This window comes from Oncorhynchus tshawytscha, linkage group LG02 (genome assembly GCF_018296145.1).
Source record: "Oncorhynchus tshawytscha isolate Ot180627B linkage group LG02, Otsh_v2.0, whole genome shotgun sequence".
Taxonomy (NCBI): Eukaryota; Metazoa; Chordata; class Actinopteri; order Salmoniformes; family Salmonidae; genus Oncorhynchus; species Oncorhynchus tshawytscha.
In genome coordinates this window covers 63103123-63124343 of record NC_056430.1, presented here as the reverse complement: position 1 = coordinate 63124343, position 21221 = coordinate 63103123, and the positions used below count along the sequence as shown (strand labels likewise).

General features: G+C 46.7%; 1 protein-coding gene across 2 annotated transcripts; it reads right to left on the bottom strand.

The window, feature by feature from the left end:
* Positions 1–511: 511 nt before the first annotated feature.
* Positions 512–20080, bottom strand: LOC112265019 (axin-2-like). 2 transcript variants are annotated; one of them, XM_024442018.2, is made up of 10 exons: positions 19565–20080; positions 17119–18049; positions 14316–14456; positions 11195–11297; positions 9183–9323; positions 7966–8381; positions 7235–7663; positions 6892–6987; positions 4756–4923; positions 512–1880 (listed from the first exon to the last, which is right to left on the bottom strand). In XM_024442018.2, exons 2-10 carry the CDS (start codon positions 17940–17942, stop codon positions 1754–1756), a joined length of 2445 nt encoding a protein of 814 aa, XP_024297786.1. In that variant the 5' UTR covers positions 17943–18049; positions 19565–20080; the 3' UTR covers positions 512–1753. The 2 variants fall into 2 exon arrangements, with proteins under 2 accessions (XP_024297786.1, XP_024297777.1); XM_024442009.2 differs by lacking the exon at positions 19565–20080 and adding an exon at positions 19015–19516.
* Positions 20081–21221: the final 1141 nt, after the last annotated feature.

Below are 21221 nucleotides of genomic sequence, written 5' to 3'. Positions count from 1 at the left end.
CCCGTTTGCAATTGAACAACAGAAATGAGCAGACAAAAGCTTTCATTTGAAAAATATAAAACTTTAATAAAAGGCTACATCTCTTAATAATTACAATAATTATAGGTCCAGGTAAATCTTTAAATGAAACTCTGTATATAATGTATAATTTACAGTTTAGATAGAACAACAACAAAAAAAGAAGTCAAAAACAAATGTAAAAACAAATGACATGATTACAGGATATTATTAAATGCATAAAAAACTATTTTCAACATAAGACCCTTCTGAAAACCAAGGGAATAATGATTAACACCCTGAATCAGGGTAGTACATGGTATGGCATCCATGTAGGCACAGGTGCTGTACTTGTAAAAACACTAGCCATAGTGTTTGTGTCCTTTAATCCATACTTTAAAAAAAAAATGCATAATTACAAATGTATACAGGAGCTCTCTGTCGTTTAAGATATTCTTTTCACAACATTCAAAAAGCTATTGGAGAAACATTTCTTAAACGTTTTTTTCTTTGCTAATAAATATGGATCGGAAGCCATTTTGAAACGTGGCGATATTAAGCCACCGCTTCCTGGAGAGGTGGCTCGTTTCAATAGAAGCGCGACAAGGTTATTTTGGTGTGCTCGCTGTAAACACTATTTCTCCAGGTCCTCTCTGTTCACCTAATCCTAATTCATGTTTCTTCCTTTCTCGTCTTTCCCTGTGCGGTGCCTGGTCCACAAACAAAGGCACAACAACTAAGAAGGATAGAGCTCGGTGCTGGAGTGAGAGAAAACCAACTACTCTTTACTCTGGCTTACAAATGGAAGAGAACACATATCAGCAGCAGCATATATTAAGACTGGGTTGTTGGTTGGTTTACTACGACAGTGGAAGGTTCAGTCTCAGCAGACCCCTGGTATAGTGAGGTTGGACAGGGGTAAAGGGGGGCAAGTTTTGGGGAGTGGGGGCACTAGGCTAGTGTCATGACCTTCGTGCCATTACAAGGTGAATGCAATTTTTTAAAAATCACCACAGTATTCTCCCAATACTCGAAGCAGCTTGTCCATCAACTGGACATGGGGGAGTTGGGGGTAGACAAGTTGAAGGTGAGGGAGGGAGAGGACATTTTTTAAATAAATACTAAAACTTTCAACTCATGACAAAAGCGCATCAATATAATATAATACATGTATATATACACATATTTGCATGTATGTATATGCACACGTACAGAAGTTTCATTTTGTAACAACGTTTGCACAACGTTAGCACAATGTTATAAGAGCAGGTGGCGGCACACGCAGGGCTTCTGGTGCTGTAGCCAGTCCACTGCAGGTGATCAGGGAGCAACGTTCTCACAACGTTACCATTATTTAAATTGCAACGTTAGTCTCTCGTAATGGACAAACAGTCATCTGCATCTTCAGTGGTTAAATTCAGGGAGCCTAGAGGCCTCCAGTCGCCGTCTCTCTCTCTCTCTCTCTCTCTCTCTCTCTGTCTGTAGTGTCGTTCCCTTGTGTTTCTAAGGCTGATTGGTTTAGAAAGTCAGGGGGGGCGGGGCCTCTTCTGGGTTCGGCATACTTCATTGGCTCGTGTTCCTTCAATCACACTCCTCGTGCTGGATATATTAACTCTTATTTAGCTTAATAGTAGGAAAGAAAGTCTAGAGCTTTTTCCCCCAATCAAGTCAATCACTCCGGTTCCTCGCGACAGTCTGTGCCCTGGAGGTTGGGTATTTGGTTGATGGGTACGGTAGGGTGGGCATAAGGGTGGCATCAGTCCATCCTCTCCACCTTACCCAGGACCTTGCCCTCGTACATGGGCAGAAGTGCGCCGTCCTCCCATACCTCCTCGAACACGGCCCCGCACTCAAACTCATCGCTGGCCTTCTTGAAGTAGTACCTGGAGAGAAATGAGAGAGAGAGGGGCAGGGTCAGAATACAAAACAAAACTAGCATGGTATCTTCCTCTTTAACTTAACACGATGGACGAGAACCAACTCCACACACACACCTACACAACCAACTCCACACACACAATGACTCAAACCCGTATCCAAGCTGCCTTGGGTCACACAGTCCAGCGCCATCCCTCTCACTTCACAGAACAAAGCTTGACTGCATTACGCACACACCAACACCACTGACAAACAGAACCTGGCAACCCCAACCACTCCAAAAAGTTTGGGTTGCCAGGTTTAGTTTGAACTCTGTCAGTGGTCATTTCAAGGAATTAGCAGCAGCAGCAGAGACTAAAGAGAGAGAGAGAGGGAGCTAAAGGAACTTGACTGCTGGCCATTGTACAGATGCCTATCTGTCCTGGAAGGTCTCATTAAAGTTGAAGGGCTAATTAGGACCTGTCTTAAGGCCCCCCCTCCCTCTCCTAGCACTGAGCTCCCCTTGTCTAGCCTGGCCTTTTAATTGTGCCCTACTGTCAAATGAAGGGCCTTCCTTTCACTAGGGCTGACGTTTCAGGTGCCTGAGAGTCTGCCTGTCACCGCACGCCCCACACACACCTACTAACACACTGCTAGAGACAACTATGGAGACACACACAGAAAGACACAGAGAGAAAGATACAGAGACAGAGAGAGGCAATGAAACACACACGCACAGACAGACAGAAACTCTGGGCAGCTTTCCGATCACCAGCAGAGAACAGAGGGAGAGCGAGGAGAAGAGGAGCAGGCCTCTCTCCCGGACCCCCTCCGTGGGTGTGATAGATTGGACGAGGGCCGGGGCCCGAAGGCCAATACCCCGCTAGGGGGAGGACACCAATCCAGACAGTCTCCTGGAGGTCAAGGAGTCACCTCACCAAACACCCCCACACCCCTCCCTTCCCCAAAGATCCCAGGGTTGACTCAGCTCAGTCTATGAAGTCTACTGCCCAGAGTTTCTAATGCTTTCTTCTCCCCTTGCTTTAACATGCAGTGATGACCAGCGGGGGAGATTTAATGATAAGCTTTGTAATGGAAAATGCATCATTTTACCCATGTATGCCTGGGCCCAGGAATTCAGAAACGTTTTTATGAGCGACGCCGACCTACAAGTCATACAAACAACACGTGTAGCGTGAAAATAAAAACATGTCCACCCCCCCCCCTTCTTCATCGTCCCTAAAAAAAAATCGTACTTAAGCGCGAGCGGAGAGGGTTGGCAAACGACGGGGTAAACGGCGAGGGGGTGAGGAAGCGTTGTACAGCTGCTCCGATCAAGGTTTGTGTGTCGTAAATACTCCCGACTGGGATTTTTGGGGTGTGGATGGTTGGGTGTTGCTATGGGTTTTTGGCATGATGCATCTTCAACACGGTTGAAGGTTGTAGTGAGGGGCCTCAAACCTTTCTGGAATCCTGAACACTGAAACTATTAAAAGGTCCAGGCCTTAGCCAAGTGCATCTTCGCGGCATAAATCTATTCTAAATAGATGCTTGTGTTTCTTGCCATTTAAATCACAACCCTACGCTTCTTTTCAGAGAGAGAGAATGGGGGAGAAAGAGAGGGAGAGAGAAGTGGAGATGGAGAATGGGGAGGGAGAGAGAAGTGGAGATGGAGAATGGGGAGGGAGAGAGAAGTGGAGATGGAGAATGGGGAGGGAGAGAGAAGTGGAGATGGAGAATGGGGAGGGAGAGAGAAGTGGAGATGGAGAATGGGGAGGGAGAGAGAAGTGGAGATGGAGAATGGGGAGGGAGAGAAAAGGAGCATTTCCATTGGATCATGTTATATATGGCAAAATAGTTCTCTCTGTGCAACATCTGGCACCGATATCGTCTGGCAGCGTGGCCGAGTACTGTTCTCCTGCCATGTTGAAATGAACCAACTCCACACATTCTGAACCATTAGAGCCATCGGCTTCAAAAATCGCCCTTTCTTTCCCGGAAGAGCTACGGTATAGTGGGGGTGGGTTTAGCTCGGACTAACAAGCAGATGTGGATGGGGGTTTAGAATCCAGATACGCATGTCTCGGAATACTTTGTATTTTCGGTGCTACAACCTATACATATGACGGTCATTAAAATACTCTACTTTACTCTACAGTCCACCTTTAGGTATAGGTTCCATGAATGTGAAATAGTGTGAAACGATTCAGTCCCTCTCTAATTCTTAACATAATGAAGTCAAAGCCACTTTCAACGACTACTAAACAAAAACACCAGTCATTTTGACAACTCATGCAACCCTTAAAAAAAAATAAAGCAGTTAAATCAACATTTAACTGAATCTAAGAAGGAAAAAGGTGCCCGTGATTCTGCCTGATCTAATCCGTGGGAGGATTTTGGCGGCCTTGCAGTGGCGTGTTGAGACTTTGTGCACAAAATAAAAGGCCTGGACTTCAAAGCCATCCTTATTAAGACTGCCTTACTATGGAAATCAATAGCAGATGTGAACCAAATATCACTCCAGTAAATTCCCCCCCTTTCCTCTCTGTACAGTGGATCGACCCATCCCTCCTCTCGCTCAGCCAGAATTCTGCTCTTCCTTCTCACGACTCCACATACAAAGCTGAGAGCTCCAGCTTTTCACACACGTTTAGTTCATACACAAACACACATGTACATAGACAAACACACACACACACACACATTCAAATCGTGGGGGAAAAAGTGTGTCTTGCTCTTCAGCAAGAGAGAGTGTGTGTTGTGCATGAAATGTGTGTTTGAAAGGGGTGTGTTTACCTATAGTTGTACATTAAAGGTGTGCTGTGCATGAAAGGTGTGTGTGTGTGTGTGTGTGTGTGTGTGTGTGTGTGTGTGTGTGTGTGTGCTCGTCTAGGTGTTTACCTGTAATTGCCTTTTTTGCTAAGCTGCTCCTTGAAGTGTCCCAGGGTGAGACTGTGTGTCTTCATCATGCTGCGGTAGGGGATCTCCTCGCCACAGAAGAAGTAGGTGACCACCAGGTCACAGCCAGACACACTCGCGCCGCTGATCGACTTCTTTGGCTCTTTCCACCTGGAAACAGAGAGACAAGCAACACATTAGATAAATAAAACATGACCTGATCCCATAGCTAAAACTAAACATTTACATTTAATAAGCGCAGAAATTCTTATGCAGAGCGACAAACACACCTAACATGGGCAGTGTGTAACTGTTGGTTGGGAAGTTAGGCAGAACTGAATAAGCTGAATTTAGTGAGGATTAACTCAGGTAAGGCGAACCTGACCCGATTACAGGTGTGTGTATGTGCGTTTCATCCCGCACACACACACACACACACACACACACACACACACACACACACACACACTTCCTCGTTCACTTCCAGGGGCCTTTTCGAGGTCCTATACTTCAGACGCGGCCGCCTGCTAGCCTTAGACAGCTGGCCCGCTGAAGGTCAGCCAATTAAATCTCCAAAAGACCCTGGCAGTCAGGTGGCTACGGCCCTAACATCAAACACAACCAAGCTGCCCTACACACAGATACAGATGTACACACACCAACACACACACAGGGCCAGGGTAGCGAAGAGAGGGCCAAAATAACAACCAGGGGTTGTTACCTTCCATGTGTACGTCTGTGTCTCCGCTGGTGTGCGTGTGTATGTGTGTGTGTGTGTGTGTGTGTGTGTGTGTGTGTGTGGACTGAGTCAGACTACACCCATCATGTTTAATCTTAAATTATTAAAAGTGAGGGAGAAAAGAGGACTTCAAAAAGGGAGAGACATGCTGACTCACACTATCCCTACCGAGAGGAAATCAGAGAGAGGAAGAGAGGCAGCGAGAACAAAGGGAGAGACATGCTGACTCACACTATCCCTACCGAGAGGAAATCAGAGAGAGGAAGAGAGGCAGCGAGAACAAAGGGAGAGACATGCTGACTCACACTATCCCTACCGAGAGGAAATCAGAGAGAGGAAGAGAGGCAGCGCGAACAAAGGGAGAGACATGCTGACTCACACTATCCCTACCGAGAGGAAATCAGAGAGGAAGAGAGGCAGCGAGAACAAAGGGAGAGACATGCTGACTCACACTATCCCTACCGAGGGGAAATCAGAGAGAGGAAGAGGGCAGCGAGAACAAAGGGAGAGACATGCTGACTCACACTATCCCTACCGAGAGGAAATCAGAGAGAGGAAGAGAGGCAGCGAGAACAAAGGGAGAGACATGCTGACTCACACTATCCCTACCGAGGGGAAATCAGAGAGAGGAAGAGAGGCAGCGAGAACAAAGGGAGAGACATGCCTCACACTATCCCTACCGAGAGGAAATCAGAGAGAGGAAGAGAGGCAGCGCGAACAAAGGGAGAGACATGCTGACTCACACTATCCCTACCGAGGGAAATCAGAGAGAGGAAGAGAGGCAGCGCGAACAAAGGGAGAGACATGCTGACTCACACTATCCCTACCAGAGAGAGGAAGAGAGGCAGCGCGAACAAAGGGAGAGACATGCTGACTCACACTATCCCTACCGAGGGGAAATCAGAGAGAGGAAGAGAGGCAGCGAGAACAAAGGGAGAGACATGCTGACTCACACTATCCCTACCGAGGGAAATCAGAGAGAGGAAGAGAGGCAGCGAGAACAAAGGGAGAGACATGCTGACTCACACTATCCCTACCGAGGGGAAATCAGAGAGAGGAAGAGAGGCAGCGAGAACAAAGGGAGAGACATGCTGACTCACACTATCCCTACCGAGAGGAAATCAGAGAGAGGAAGAGAGGCAGCGCGAACAAAGGGAGAGACATGCTGACTCACACTATCCCTACCGAGAGGAAATCAGAGAGAGGAAGAGAGGCAGCGAGAACAAAGGGAGAGACATGCTGACTCACACTATCCCTACCGAGGGGAAATCAGAGAGAGGAAGAGAGGCAGCGAGAACAAAGGGAGAGACATGCTGACTCACACTATCCCTACCGAGAGGAAATCAGAGAGAGGAAGAGAGGCAGCGAGAACAAAGGGAGAGAGAGGAAGATGAACACACTCGTCTGTTTGAAGTGCGGGGCTGGACAGAGGAGGGTTTCCACTGGGGAAAGGCACAGGGTGACTCCTGTCTCTTTGAAGGCTGGTCGTTGAAGGCCTGTCAGTCACATAGAAAGACAAAGATACAATAGAATGAGATTGATGGCATCAGTATTCATGACACAGATGGAGAAAACACTGGAAAACAGGTGTAGGCTTCAACAGTCGCCTGATGTCAGACATTTTCAGAAAATCCCACACTAAATCCCACACTTTGGATCGAGTCATTTGGCTCATTGTAAATGACTATACATTGCAAAGCTAGTACAAAGAGGGGCTATATGAGTGTGTGTGTGTGTGTCTACCTCTGTTTGGGGGGCTTGGAGACCTCCTCTAGCCTCCTGCAGGCTTCTTCTAACTGGGCCAGAGTGTTGGGCGGGGGCAGGGGGGGCATGGCCGGGTCCTGGATGAAGGGGTGGGCCGGATGGTGACCTCCACGGAGGTGACCACCTGTGCCGCACACGCCTCCCCAGGAAGAGTGCGTTCGGACTGGAAGCGTCTTGGGCGTGGAGGGGTCCGGGAGGTGGCTCTTCTTTAGCCCCTGAGTGCTGCCGTGAGGTTTGTTCTTGCCCTGCCTCTCGCTTTCCAGGATCCACTGCCAGACGTTCTGCGAGCGGTCCGTGGCGTCCAGGGGCAGGTGGGGCGGGGACGTGACCCCGTCGCCTCCGTTGGCCTGGCTCAGGCGTATGCCTTCGCACGGCTTCCCCGGCCGCTTGGACAAACTACTGCAGCGGCTGGGGAAAGACAGAGAGGAGAGGGTTTACATGGGACTCTTCCACCAGGAGAGGCTACATCTACAACAAGCACCAGTGATAGGAACGAAACGGCTCGTCACATCAGTCTAAATGAAACTCAAGTAGGACGGTCATATCCATAAGATAAGATAATCACTGACCCAAGTACAGCCCTAAGGTAAATGTAGTTGTATGTGAAGTGTATGTGAACTGACCCCCAGCACAACTCGAAAGTAAATGTAGTGTACTTGATGTGAATTGTGAACGAACCCCAGTACAGGTGATATTGTATGTGAACTGACCCGGGGGTGAAGTCGGAGTAGTCGGCGCCCCCTGGGGGACAGAGGCACTGGATGTGCTGCGCCGCCTCGGCCTCGATCTGCTCCTTGCTCTTGGGGCCGGTGGAGGTGTGGTGGTGGATGTAGTGGTGGTGGATGTGCTTGGTCGACTGCCTATTCCCAGCCAACAGGCCTTTGGTGGCCCCCGGATATGAGGGCCCCAGGAAGGGGACCACGGCGGCGGAGGGCCGGTCGGGAGAGCACGAGCGAGGCGAGTGGCGGATCACGCCGGGCGACTGGCATCCGGGCGTCTTGAGCACCCGGGACAGGTGCTCGTCTAGGATGGCCTGAGCGTCCTCGTCGGCGCCGGACGAGGGGGGAAGCAGGGGGTGGTGGAGCGGAACGGTGGTGGAGGGGTCGCTCTCGTCCCTCTCCTCCTCCTGCACACACACAAAGACATAAAGCTTTAAAACATGGACGCAATATAGAAGTACAGGGACAATATAACCTACTCAATTCCATAACACTACAAATATAAGCATCGCTAGCTTGCTAAACCCAACCAAATTACATTTGCGGAAAACGCTACTTCAGTCAGTCGACAGTACTTCGACCATTCGCAGCAAACTTCACACTGCGACAAACACCAGGTACTGTATTGGCTTGTGAAGTAGCGGAGGCAAATTCTATGGCGTAACTTGATTTGACTTCCAGTGTATTTCACCCTGGTTCTACTTGCTAACAGGCTTTGGGTGTGCTAGCGTCTTCTTTCTTCATCTATAATGCACAGCAAGCCCAGACTCACAAAGAGACCGGCACTACACACACTCAGCAATACGCCACTGGAGAGTTGAGCGCTAAGCGCTAACCATTTGAATAAACTTCAAGTGTGCCAAGAAACATAAGTTTGAAACTTCCACAGAAGAAGGGACGTTAAGAGAAGAAGTCTCTTAAACTGCACGGCAGACCCGTAGTCGGTTAAATTCTTTCTAAAGCAAGACCGCACGCAAAGTCTCTTTGAATCAAGGAAGAAGGGTCAGCTAGCTAGCTTCAACCTTAACTTCTCACATGGCTCCTCCTATTTACATTGTCTTTCTAGGTAGCAAAGACAGGGTTCAGGACTGGAGGGTCACCTAAACTAGGTCGCAATGGAACGTTCCAAAGCTCATTGCTCAATGCAGATGGGTTGGGGAATGAGGTGGGATGTACCAATGTAGTTTGGGAAGGGGGGGTTTTCTTACCTCCTGGATCTGCTGTAGCCTCTCCTCCAGGGAGCTCATGGTGTCCTGCTCCCTCTTCAGTTTCTCCAGTCTGGAGATGAGCTGGGCGGCGAAGGCCGAGGGCTCCACCGGCGTCATCTCCTTAGGCAGCCTGTGTGTCCTCTGTAGGGGGAGGTGGGAGAAAGGACACTTTTGAGTGTGTGTTTGAGTGAGTGTGAGTTAGTTGTCCCTAGTTTGCCCCCTGATTCCTCCAGTGCCCTCTCCTCTAACTCTATAGGCCTCCTTTGATGCCCTTGCCCCTGGGCTAACCCCTAGCCCGATACTCCCTCCCCATGCCCGCTGTCCTTGGCACCGCCTGCCGGTCGGCGGGGTAGCGGGATAGAGGAGGGGGGGGTAGCAGTTGGCCTGGCTCTGAGGAGGAGGGCCCCCCGCCTGCGCCCTCTGTACTCCGACCAAGCCATCAGCGGAGGCAGCCTCTGAAGTCAGCACACTTCAAAGGGGCCCTTGTCAAACATCAAACACTCCAACCCTTGGGGTGGGAGGGACACGCGGCTTTAAATCTCCCCGAATAAAAGACAGATATCGACAGTCAGAGGAGGAGGCAGAGAAGAAGAAAAAATGGAGGGGGACAATATTAAAACAAAAAGAGGACGGAAAAAAATGAGGAAGAGGATTGAGAGATGTGTGGAGTGGTAGGAGGGAGGGAGAGAGAGGAGTCAAATACCGGGGAGATCTAAGGGGGAAGTGGTAATTTATTTCCTGACTGCACGCAGGGCACCTCTGAGGTACTGTAGTCGCATTATCCTATTTTTCTCTAACTATATGTGCCGGCTTCTCTCATCTTCTTTTCTGTATTATTATGTGGCGCACTGGCTTTCTTGATTTGACTCTCTTTTTGTTGTTCCTCTCATCTCTTTGTAGAGACGATGAAGGGAAGTGAGAAGAAAGGAGCGAGAGGGGCTGCTGGCAAAGGCGCGTCAGCGCCGCGCAGAGCCCCTGCTGCCTGGGGCTGGTGCATCTTGGGAGCCCGAGCCATCTCCAAATCAGGAGGGAGACATTAAAAGGAGAGCAAGTGGGGAAGGGAGGGAGCGAGGAGAGACAGAGAAACAGACAACAAGGGCCCCTTCTACTTGGCTACAGCCCTCCCTACACAACACAACACACCCACACACACAAAGCCTTCCCTATGCATCAAGACAGTACACAAACACATTGTGAAGGGAAGAGGACAAAACTATTTGCATTGGTTGTTTTCTGACACGGGTGCCCAATCTAACCACTCCAAGCCCTAGAGCTGTGCCATGAAGTACCATGTATTTAGAGGCCCCTGCTTGCACATGACACTACAGGCAGTGGGGGTGGTGAGAGTCATATGGGGGCTGGGGGGGCTACTGTCACAAAAGGGGAGTGTGGAGGGGGGGGGCTCTGTTGGAGGTTGTCAATAAAGAGGCCAGGCAACCTGGGTCCTATTCATTCATCGCCAAGATCAAAGCACAGGGCTGAGAAGTAAGCTGGCTGATTTAGGGAGCATCACAGGGCTTGGTTCTGTGACCCCTGACTTCTAATGATAATCATCCTCATTATCACCACCATCATTATCAATTTTTATTTTATTTAAAAAAAAAAATGTTTACATTATGCATTTATAACATTCTTGACTAGGTTCTGGTGGTGAAACACAAGGAAGGAAAGCAACAGGGGTCTATAGATGACAGCTATAAATGACAGCTGTTGGACAAGGGGGAAGGGAGAGGGTGTATACGGTTGAGCAGGAGAGAAAGTAAGTGATATGAAAATCCCCCCTTTCATTTACCCTGACTCTTTATAGGAAAATGAGTGGGGAGAATATAGTATTCTATCACAACATCATAACACCATAAAAGAAGAAGAAAACACAGTTCCCAACGGGCGAAAGGGAACCGGGTTGTAAAGGGAGATTGAGAAAAGTTTGTGGAGTTTTAAAGATATAAAGACACTGTGTATGAAGACAGCAGACATCAAAAAACAGGAAGTAAACAGGGAGTGGGACTCACAGGAAAGTGGGGTAGCGAGACCAGGCCGTTGATCTTGACGCTGCGGTGCATCTCCCGCTGGATCTGCTTCTTGGTGCCCAGCTTGTATGGAGGGATCCCATCTCTGTCAGAAGGGACACAGGTAGGAAACAGGGTCAATAACACAGTCACAGGTCACTCAAAATGTCCCCTGAAGAGCCAGGGATTAGTTAGCAAACTAGCAATGCTAACCGCTACATATCTATCTCCATAGAAACATTTCAATATTCTTGCCACCCTTTCTCTTTGCTTAGAACCAAGTAATACCCCCAATGTACTAGCGAGGTGAAAGACATTAGCCTAGTGATGTGGACAGAACCCTGAGGGGAGGATGATCGTCACTGAAGTGAACAACCCAGCACCACCCTGACCCCCCCTCCCCTTTCCCCCCGGGTGGGCACATCACAGCCCAAATCAAAGAGGAACCCCTTGAAGGGCCTTGAAGCCAAGGCAACAAAAACACACAGGGACAATGGGGGGAGATATGCTAAACATCCCGACACTGGGGTTCAAAAGTGTCCCACTGATAAGTTCCCATCAGTCCTTGTCAACACTGGAAGGGACTGATTTTTCAAAATAGCAGCCAAGTGAGGTACTTTCAACTCCAGCCTCAGTAACAAGGACTACCTTGAGAAAGCTGGCTAAGAGAAGAAGCCTAGAATGCTGCTACTCGAGGGGCTTAGCGGTCTTGCTTAAAGCGGTGTACGACGTGTAGGTTTGACATAAAGAAAGATTGCCATAATGTGGCTGAAAAAAACAAGTGTCTCTGGACAGTTAATCCTTCAGGCAGTGGCAAGGGGGAAGAAAATACATATTCTTCTCTTTCTCGCCCTCCAATGTGTGCTTTTCCAGTCCGTTGCCATTTAAGCCTGGCCAGTTATCTTGGCCTTTTTGGTTGCTCAGAAGTGTCTGACCTAGCACAAGCGCTAGTTTTTCCACTGCCTCTTTGAAATCTCACACTCATGCACATATGCACCCGCTGCCATCTTCATTTGGCAAGTATTCCGCCAGCAAGCCTCTGATCTCAGCAACATCAAAAGGCTGGTTTGTAAGATAAGGTAATGTTTGAAGTTAGCGCAACAGCATTCCCTAGCGTCCAAGTAACTCCATAAATAAGATATAAGCAAAAAGTGAAAAGAAAAAAAAATCTGCCCCCCCCCCCAAAAAAATATCCTCATCCTCTTGTTCTTTATCTGGAAATGAGATTCAAATTTGCAGTGTGCCTTTTACCAAACTATAAAAGGACACACTAATCAAATTGTTCCCCCCAATGAGGAGGAACAAGCTGTGGTTTTTATTATAATCGGTGAGGGGTAGAGAGAGAGAGAGAGAGAGAGAGAGACCAGGCAGACAGGAGATTGTCAAAGGTTCAAAGAACTCTGCAGGGCAGGCCACTGCGAGGCGCTACACTTTGTAACATAAGATGTTTTAATAATTAACCTGAAGACGTTTGCAGGAAAAAGACGTGACTGAATTCCAGTGGGATCTATTTTTTCCCACTTAATACATCATTTGGTCAAATGACTGGGTTTGTATGCCTCGGGGTCCTACTTACTCTGCATTACCAGATGGAGCCTAGATAGCACTGTCAACAATGCACATTGAAGAGTGGGATACTTCCCTAACTTTTATCCTAGGATTACAAGCCACGAACCTTAAAGACAATCGAAAAAAAAAAACGTGAGAAACTCATGACAAAGAAAAGTTACAGTTCACAACAAAACAATGTACCAAACAAAAACCCAACTCCTTCCACAACACCACTCAATCTATCCCTTTCCCTTTCTCGCATTCACTCTCTCCTGTTGCATTTTTAAATCAACCCCAGCAAGCCGGCCCTATGCGATGGCCGAGGCCCTTTGTGATGGTTGTGGTGGCGATGCATATGGGCAAAGAAGAAGAAAACAGACCGTGCCCTCTTTCACGGGCCCTTACTTTATGGGGATCTCCTATTCAGTTGTGCAAGTCATTTTCAAAGCAGACAGCCACCCCTCTTATCCCTCTAAGCTCCCCTCGGCTAACAATAGGCTGAAAGCGATTCAGTTAAGCCTTTTATCCGCCGTGCACTTTATTTTCTCACTCCCTTGCACGCCAAACCCTCACCCTTCCCCTGCTATTGGCTCAGAGTGCAGGAGGAGAGGGTAGGAGAGATGGGAGTAGAGGGAAACAGGGGGGAGGGCGTTGGGGTTGGAGGGGTGAGGGAAGAAGGTTGGGGTTGATTTTGGAGGCGCCCTAATCTGGGCAGTGGGAGTCCCTCCTGACCCTATCCTGGGGTTCAGGAAGGAGTAACCTCCATGAAAGCCTCGCTGACACATGATCGCAGCAGCAGTGGCGCTGCTGCAGCAGAGAGAGAGGGCCAGTAGCAGAGCAGGAAGCCGCGCCACCATGTGAGTAAGCTCCCTTTCATTTGCTGCCAAAATGTTTCAATGAGTTTGTCTTAAGGTCCAAATGGCTATTTCCCCTCACTCTCTCTCTCGCTCTCTCCCCACCCCCTCTCTCTCTTTCCCTTCTACTCCTTCAAAGGGAAAAAGCGATTAGATAATATGAAAAAAAAACAAGGCTGTTGTGGCAGAACGGTGGGTGGGTGGGATGGATACATTTCTACTTTGAGGAAAATTGAGGCAACACTCCACAACCCCCCCCATATCAAGAAGTTCTGCCTGTAACAGAATAGACATCAAAAGATTTTTCCACATAATGACTTTCACAGACCCCCTCCCTCCCTCGAGGCACTTTATACATTAATATAATTACCTGAACTCAATCTGAAAGGATCATTAAAACCTAAACATCCCATTCCATTTCACAACACAAGCTTCCCAGATAGACTTGATATTTAGTCCAATTGTTTCCCGTATATATATATATATATATTTATCCATGAAAGGTATTCACTGAATGGCTAAATGAGCCAAGTCATTTTTGAGCTTCAGAATATATAGAACTTCAGACATGCTTCAGAAAGGCAGGCCTGGAGTCAGCTTTGAATGCGAAATGGTTTTCAGAATGGACATGGAGTTGACATGGAATTGACCCCCGACCCAGGTCAAAAGGTGAGAAACCCAGAGAAAACCCCGGAAAGGAATGCTGAGAGAACACTTACACACTACTGTCGGTCATGGACATGGAGTCGTCTGTCATGGCGTCGCTGGAGATCTCGCTGTCGTTGGCACTGGTGGCGGGGGCGAACACATAGCCCGAGTTGACAAAGTAGGGACTGGCCAGGTCTCCGCGTCTGTGTGACCTGCCAAATACAACAGCAACAGTCCATTTTACACTACAATACATATTCCACCATTTCATTACTGAAACCCAAGTAAAAACCGTCAGTGCCATACAGAGACGTCTATTGGTGAACCTGTATTAGCTATGTAAATGGAGTTTGTGTGTTAACTTGTGTAAATGTTTTAGTAAGAGTCTTTGCTTTGGAGTAAAAGTTTGATTTGAAGTGTTTCGAGTCCGAGTTCCTACAGATTCGAATAATTAGTCACTTTCGCAAGACTTTGGGGCCTCAGGAATGTGACAACACTCTCTGAGGAGATGTTTTCCCCTTTATTTTCTCTCTCCCTTTCATGTCCCCTCCCCGTCATGCAGGCAGGGAGGTGGGGATGGGGGTGAGGGAAGTGAGCAGCTCAGCTGTATGTGAATGGACAACAGAGCCACTTCCCCTCGCTCTCCTGCTATCTCTCTACCCTTTAGTTTGGGCAAGGCCCCTACTCCCGCACATTTCCACTCTCTGAAGCAGTGTACTCTTTTCTTGAAGTGTTTTTTTCTCCTCCCCTTCCTTCCTCCCTCTCGCTCTGCTCTCTCTCATGTCTTCTCTCCTTAAATCCAGGCCCCTCTGTATACTCCCCTCCTCCTCCTACAACCAAGCCCCCCCCAAACCCATCCTTCTAAAGTCTCTCTCTCCCCCTCTCTACTTTTACTCTCTCCTGCTGTGTTGCATTCCTGTTCCACTAGTGAAGGGGGTGGACAGGGAGGAAGGAGGGGAGACCTTGAGCTTGGGGGGGGGGAGCAAAAGAGAGAGAGAGTGTGGGAAGGGGGAAGGAGGGCCTCTTTCTTTATGAGAATGCCTACTGCCGGGAGGATGACTAAAGCCGTAGGCCCCAGCTCAAACCTGACCTTTGGAGGTTCAAGCAAAGAGTCAGGTATTTAGCGCAGCTGGGCTCTCGGTTACCCCCCTCTCTCTCTTTTTCTTTCTTTCATTATTCCGCTGTTCCTGTCTCCCTCCAAAGCACATGCTTAGGCTCTGTCAGAGGGATTTCTCTAAAGGACGAGATAAAAGCAGTGGGTAGAAAGGACGTGGAAAAAACATCACTAGCGAAATGGAGAATGGGGGTCTGACGCTGACCTGCGCCGGCTATGTTTTTTCACATTATTTCGGAGGAGAGTGGCTACGTTTCTGAATGATTCTTTAAAATGTTTTTATCTGAGTGCAGTTGCGAAATGAGTTCCACATGTTTCAGAAGGAAATGTGTTGACCTAAACAGTTGGTGCTGGGCAGGGGAAAGAAGAGATGAGAGGGTGGGGAAGAGAGGAGAGGGAGGGGTGGAGGCTATCCCTTTCCTTCAGTGAAACACAAGAATGTGCAGATCACACCAGGAAGCTGAGGAGATGCCCTCATGTCAACAACCCCCGAGTCCCCCCTCAGTTCCCAACTCAACATGGCCCCTTCTGAACATCCTGTCTGCCACAGCAACACTGTCCCCCAGCCTGCTGCTATAACTAATACTCCTGACATAACCCACTGCAAAACTCTGGTAAAATGATCTGGCACACTATTTTAGCATGAAAGTTGAATATGAATTAAGAGAAAATACTAGCAATTTAAAACTTGTCATGAAACTATCATACACTTTTCTCCTCAACAAACATTTCTTCCCAGCGTTACTATTTTGTTTAAGAGGGAAAAATGTGTTTCGTTGAAAACTGCCCCTTTTTCAAATCCCTCTTTTCCTATGGACACCGAAAGGAACAAGACACTCTCTAACCACTCTGTGGTAATTGTGTCCAGATGTTGTTTTTATTGTATGGACATACTAGGGGAACAGTTCGGTGAAACACGTTGGAGTGGTTCTCTTTGATGCAAAACCTCGTGCATAAAATCCACACTTTCACAATGTTTCTGACTTGAAGAGTTTGCAGCTGTTGGACAATATGTGGGACGAGAGCTTAAGAAACAAACCCAAAATGCTTTCCAGAAACACTACCTTTGATCTCGGACCAAGAGGCCAATATCTCTTCTGGGCATTACTCACTTTCTCTCTGTGTGCGTGTGTTACATTGTAGTCTGTAATAATAGGACTACTTAATAATAGGCTGAACATTTTTGAAATATTGCATAACTTCACAATGGAATCACTAGTTTCATGTACTAGCTGCAACAGCCAGCCAGGCAGGATTGGTGTCTGAATTCATGCCTCTACTGGAGGAGCAATTTCAAAGCACAGGAAACTTGAGCAAGCCAACAAAGGGCTGACTGCAATACAACATTTACTTGACAGGAAAGACCAGATCCATTGATGTTTTGCACCACCTAACTAACTGCAGGGCAGAGGGGACAGACAGACATTTTTCCACTTTCAGATTTTTTCGCTCCATCAAGCAGCTTTTATCTCAATGGAATTTGAGGGGGAAATGTTGTATTGACATGGCTGGGCAAATAACTAGTTCAAATGCATCTTTGCTCTTTACATGTTAATAACTGGATTATATGCTAATTATATGCTATTATCTAATCAGACAACATGCCCAATAACTAATTAATTTACTAATACTATAGGCTTAAGTAACCTTAGGATCTCTATTCAACATAAACATATTGACAAACAGCCATAATAAAAACGATCAATTCAATTACGCGATAGACTGTAAACATAATCAATTCAATTAAGACATTCTCTTACCTGTACCCATTCTCCAGCACTTCCGCCGCAGTCCGAATGGAAGCAGTGGCCCGTAGCGCATTGGCAGATAGTCCAACCACAGAGGCTAACGTTGTCGCCTTCAAGTCACAACTCCACTCCTCTTCCTCAATGAGAGGTGGCAGAAATCCGCACATCAATTTGAGGCTCCCGAGACCGCTATGGTTGGCATAAACCGTGTTCTCGCACCCCGTGTGCACATATTCAAGGTATATGTCAGAAGTTAAAAACATCTGGTACGCATTCTCCTCCATGGTTGACTGAATTTCCGTTTGTGCTTGGTCAAACATCGCAGAGTCTATTTGTTGCTTCTTAATACTATCCCTTATGTAGGTTTTAGTGGCAGGTTTCAACTGCTTGGCAACAATGCTGTTGTTTTCAATGTACCGTTTGAAAATAGCTTTGGCAACTCGTAGCGTTTTGGTATCATTGAGGTCCATTTGCCTAAACCCGTTGCAGGCGAACCAAAAGTCCAAAGTGTCCACGCATTTCTCCCGCTCCAGAAAGGTCCTGAACAGGTGAGCACCGTCTTGGTCACCCAGGAGAAAATGCAACGACTTGGTCCACCGGGCGAGCGGTGAATCCGGCGACGCGCTACCCTCAGGTTCCCCGAGTCCATCCTCGTTCCTCCTCGGCGTGGAGCCGGGAGACGCGACGGTGACAGCTTTAGCCTTGTTTTGGGCTCTCATTTTGGCATGTTTGCAGGGAGTATGGCATGACGCCTCTCCCTCCTCCCCCGGCACCGGGGGACGGGGAGCATCTTCTCGGAAGCTACTACTGATATGGTCCGTAAGCGCTCTGCTCATGGCTCCAGCTCCGGTTGCCGTGTGTGCCGTTGTGCCTGCTATGAGCTCCACTGTAATCCTCCTCACTCTCTTAAATCCGCGGGGGAGTTTCTCGGCTCCTTTTCACTCTGAAACAGAAAGTATTGATCTAATCAAAGCCAGATCCAGCTAACTTCAAAGGGAGACATGAAGTAAACAGTCCCTTTCAGATCTCCGCCGGTTTGCAGAGAAAGAAAAATGAAAGGTTTAGTCTCATCAATCTATTTATAATCTAAATGGGGGTTTAGCAACCTATATTTACAGTCTGCATCGATTTGTCACATCAAACGACCGTTGACAAGAACAATCGTTTCACATCGCCAACATTCCTCGCCAAGTACGCACCTAAAATATATTTTACGCATATCAAAGCGATCACCTGAAACAGCTATCATTTCAAATGAATTATCACTCTAAATGTGCTTCCAATACTGTTATCTGCATTATGCATAAGGATTGCGTTCCCACGAACCACTTGTCCTCATACATCCAGTGTTGCACATCACACAGCCAGCCATCCAAGACAGTGAAAACGCATCCTATGCGCCACAATTGACTAAGGTTCCTATAATGGTGAGGATAAGAGCCCCGTACAATGATCACGATCAACAGTAGCCTATAATTCCTTAAAGCATTTGCAGTTAGCCAACTAAATTTCAGCTCACATGTAGGCTACAACACATACTTATGGCAGCGAACACTAGGCAACGTGTCTGAGCAACGCGATATGATTACCCTGCACAATACAATATTACTAGGCTACTAGACAAGATACATTCTTATTCGTTTTTTAAAGAAGCACTTTACGTCATCTTCAATAATGTCACAAGTAAAACTGTCATTATTGTGCCAAATGTGCCATAAGCCCACGCGCCGCTAAACTATTTTTTTTTGCGCAATCAAAACAACGTACATTGTATAATTTCTAATAGCGCTTAGTCTGTTTACAAAATTTGCATAAACAATCGATGTGTCCCAACTACTCATAAATAACATCGTGAAAAGAAAACAGCTCGCGAAGTGTATATAACATGGGCTAGGCTACACCACATACCATTGTAAAACGAAACCCGAATCCAGCAGAAAGTGAAGAAAAACTATTCCCATTTGCTTATGCTCCGTCCTCTTTAGTAGTATATATCCAACAAAAAGTCCGATGGAAGTGATGGTAATCCGACAGTGGACTAGATTTACTTAGCCACATGTGTCCTTGATGCAGTAGGGATAGTCTAATGTACCCTGTCCCATTCAACAACTGACCCCAAAGTACGCAGGCACTGCTTCTATGTAGATCAGAGGGGGTGTCGACATTTCGAGGAGGCGGGAGAGGGGGACCTTGCCGAAAACATCCCACTTTTCCCCTTCTTTCAGACTATGATAAACTACATCAACCAATATTAGTTTCTTCTACAGCCTTCACAATCACGAAAACATTGATCCCCGATCTCAGAGTTGCCTTACTTATCCATTCTACGGTGTTTTCTCGCCCACAAACAACAAGTGTAGCCTACATTTCTCAACTTCAAAGCATTGCAGAAACACATCAAAGCGACCAAGAGAGGGGGCCTTGGTTAAGGTTGCAGAACTGCATTCTTGCAACTTACCATCGATGCACACGAGTCCTTTCCCGTATGATCAGAAACGGTTCACGGCGGAAAAAAAAGTAACAACCCAAAAAGTATTACAATTTCACTATCAGAAAGCTGGTGTTAGTCTACTCCGCTCTGATGTTGATCTCAGAGAGAAGAGGAATATAAAATGTAACCCCTGAAAAGAAAGCTCGTTTCCCCTTCCCCAGGTACAGTTTCAAGTAGTCATAGCAAGCTGCAGATCTCCTCTAGGCTATTTCAAAACGAACGGGCTGAGGGTTTAACAGTGGACATCAAAGTAAAGAACCGCCGGCCTGGTCCCGGAAGATACATAAAAACATCTAAACACCTTTCCGATAACAAAAAAACACAGAAGCAAATCAAATTCACTGAATTACATCGCCACACGCTTCAGCCAATATATAGACCCCGAAACACACTGTTGAACAATAGTCGGCCGTACTTAGAAAGCTGTCAGGAGGTTTTCTGGAACGACAAAAGTTTTTACTAGTTTGTAAGGACCTTATCAAAGACTGGCAATCTCGAGCCAACTCGGAGGCTTTGGAACGTCTGAAGTAAGTGATCTACCGCCCCAATAGCATTATCCCTGCAATCCTTCTGTTGCTACATACACTTTATTAAAGAGACATGCCTCCTTTCCTAAATATTTGGTATTTTAACCTCCTGGTTTCTGCGTGGTAGACAATCATGCAAAATTCATGTAAATTCCTGTAAACAGTTTATGTAAACAAAGTTGGCTACGCTTCACTTGGGTTTCTCATAAACAAATGCATGTTTTAAATTTGCCATTAAAATGCCAAAGGGATATAATATATCATATTATGTCAAATAATCATAATATATCAAATAATCACATGAGGTAGTTATCTAGCAATATATTTCAATATTTCCATTGAGACACTGGGATGATACTGACAAATAATTCAACACATTTTTGTTGTTGTATTAGCCTACCTATTCAGGAACCACCATAACATACATGTCAATTCCCACACACGGAGAATCCATAGCCTACTATGACATTAGCTGAAATTGGCTATGGAAGATAGACAAGACATGTTTCCTGGGCTTTTAATTCGGATTACTTTCACTAATGTCATTGTGAAGGCATCTTAAAGGAAGGGTTAGACAGTGATCCTATCCCAGGGTACTTCAAAGACTATATTGTCCCTTTGATGTTGAAAATCAACTTTAAAGGAAAACATGTAATTATGTAAGATAATTCAGACACACAACACTTGAATCATGACACAGGAGAGGAGAACTAACATATTATGACTTTAAAATATAACTCTTCCATTGACACTCATTAGTCTGTACAATCATGCATTCTTTAGGTTCTGATCTGATTCTATAGGTACAATCATGCATTCTTTAGGTTCTGATCTGATTCTATAGGTACAATCATGCATTCTTTAGGTTCTGATCTGATTCTATAGGTACAATCATGCATTCTATACCTAATTTGCATACATTGTGACAGTTGGCCATGTCAGGTCCCAATATAAATATCTATAACCCCTACTTCTCCTATCACAATCACATCTCAACTTAGTCCAGTCACTCCTATACACAGGAATGCATAGACATTCTAAAATGCATTTAGTTCCATTCCCCACACAGATGCTAGAGGCTAAATCACTGTAGATGA

Excerpts from the sequence above, each read along its gene's own strand:
- LOC112265019 (XM_024442018.2), bottom strand. The coding sequence starts at position 17,942 with ATGAGCAGAGCGCTTACGGACCATATCAGTAGTAGCTTCCGAGAAGAT. Across the intron at positions 8,382-9,182 it reads GGCTACAGCAGATCCAGGAG|GAGGAGGAGAGGGACGAGAG; the intron begins GTAAGAAAACCC and ends GTGTGTGTGCAG. Across the intron at positions 1,881-4,755 it reads AGCAAAAAAGGCAATTACAG|GTACTACTTCAAGAAGGCCA; the intron begins GTAAACACCTAG and ends ATTTCTCTCCAG.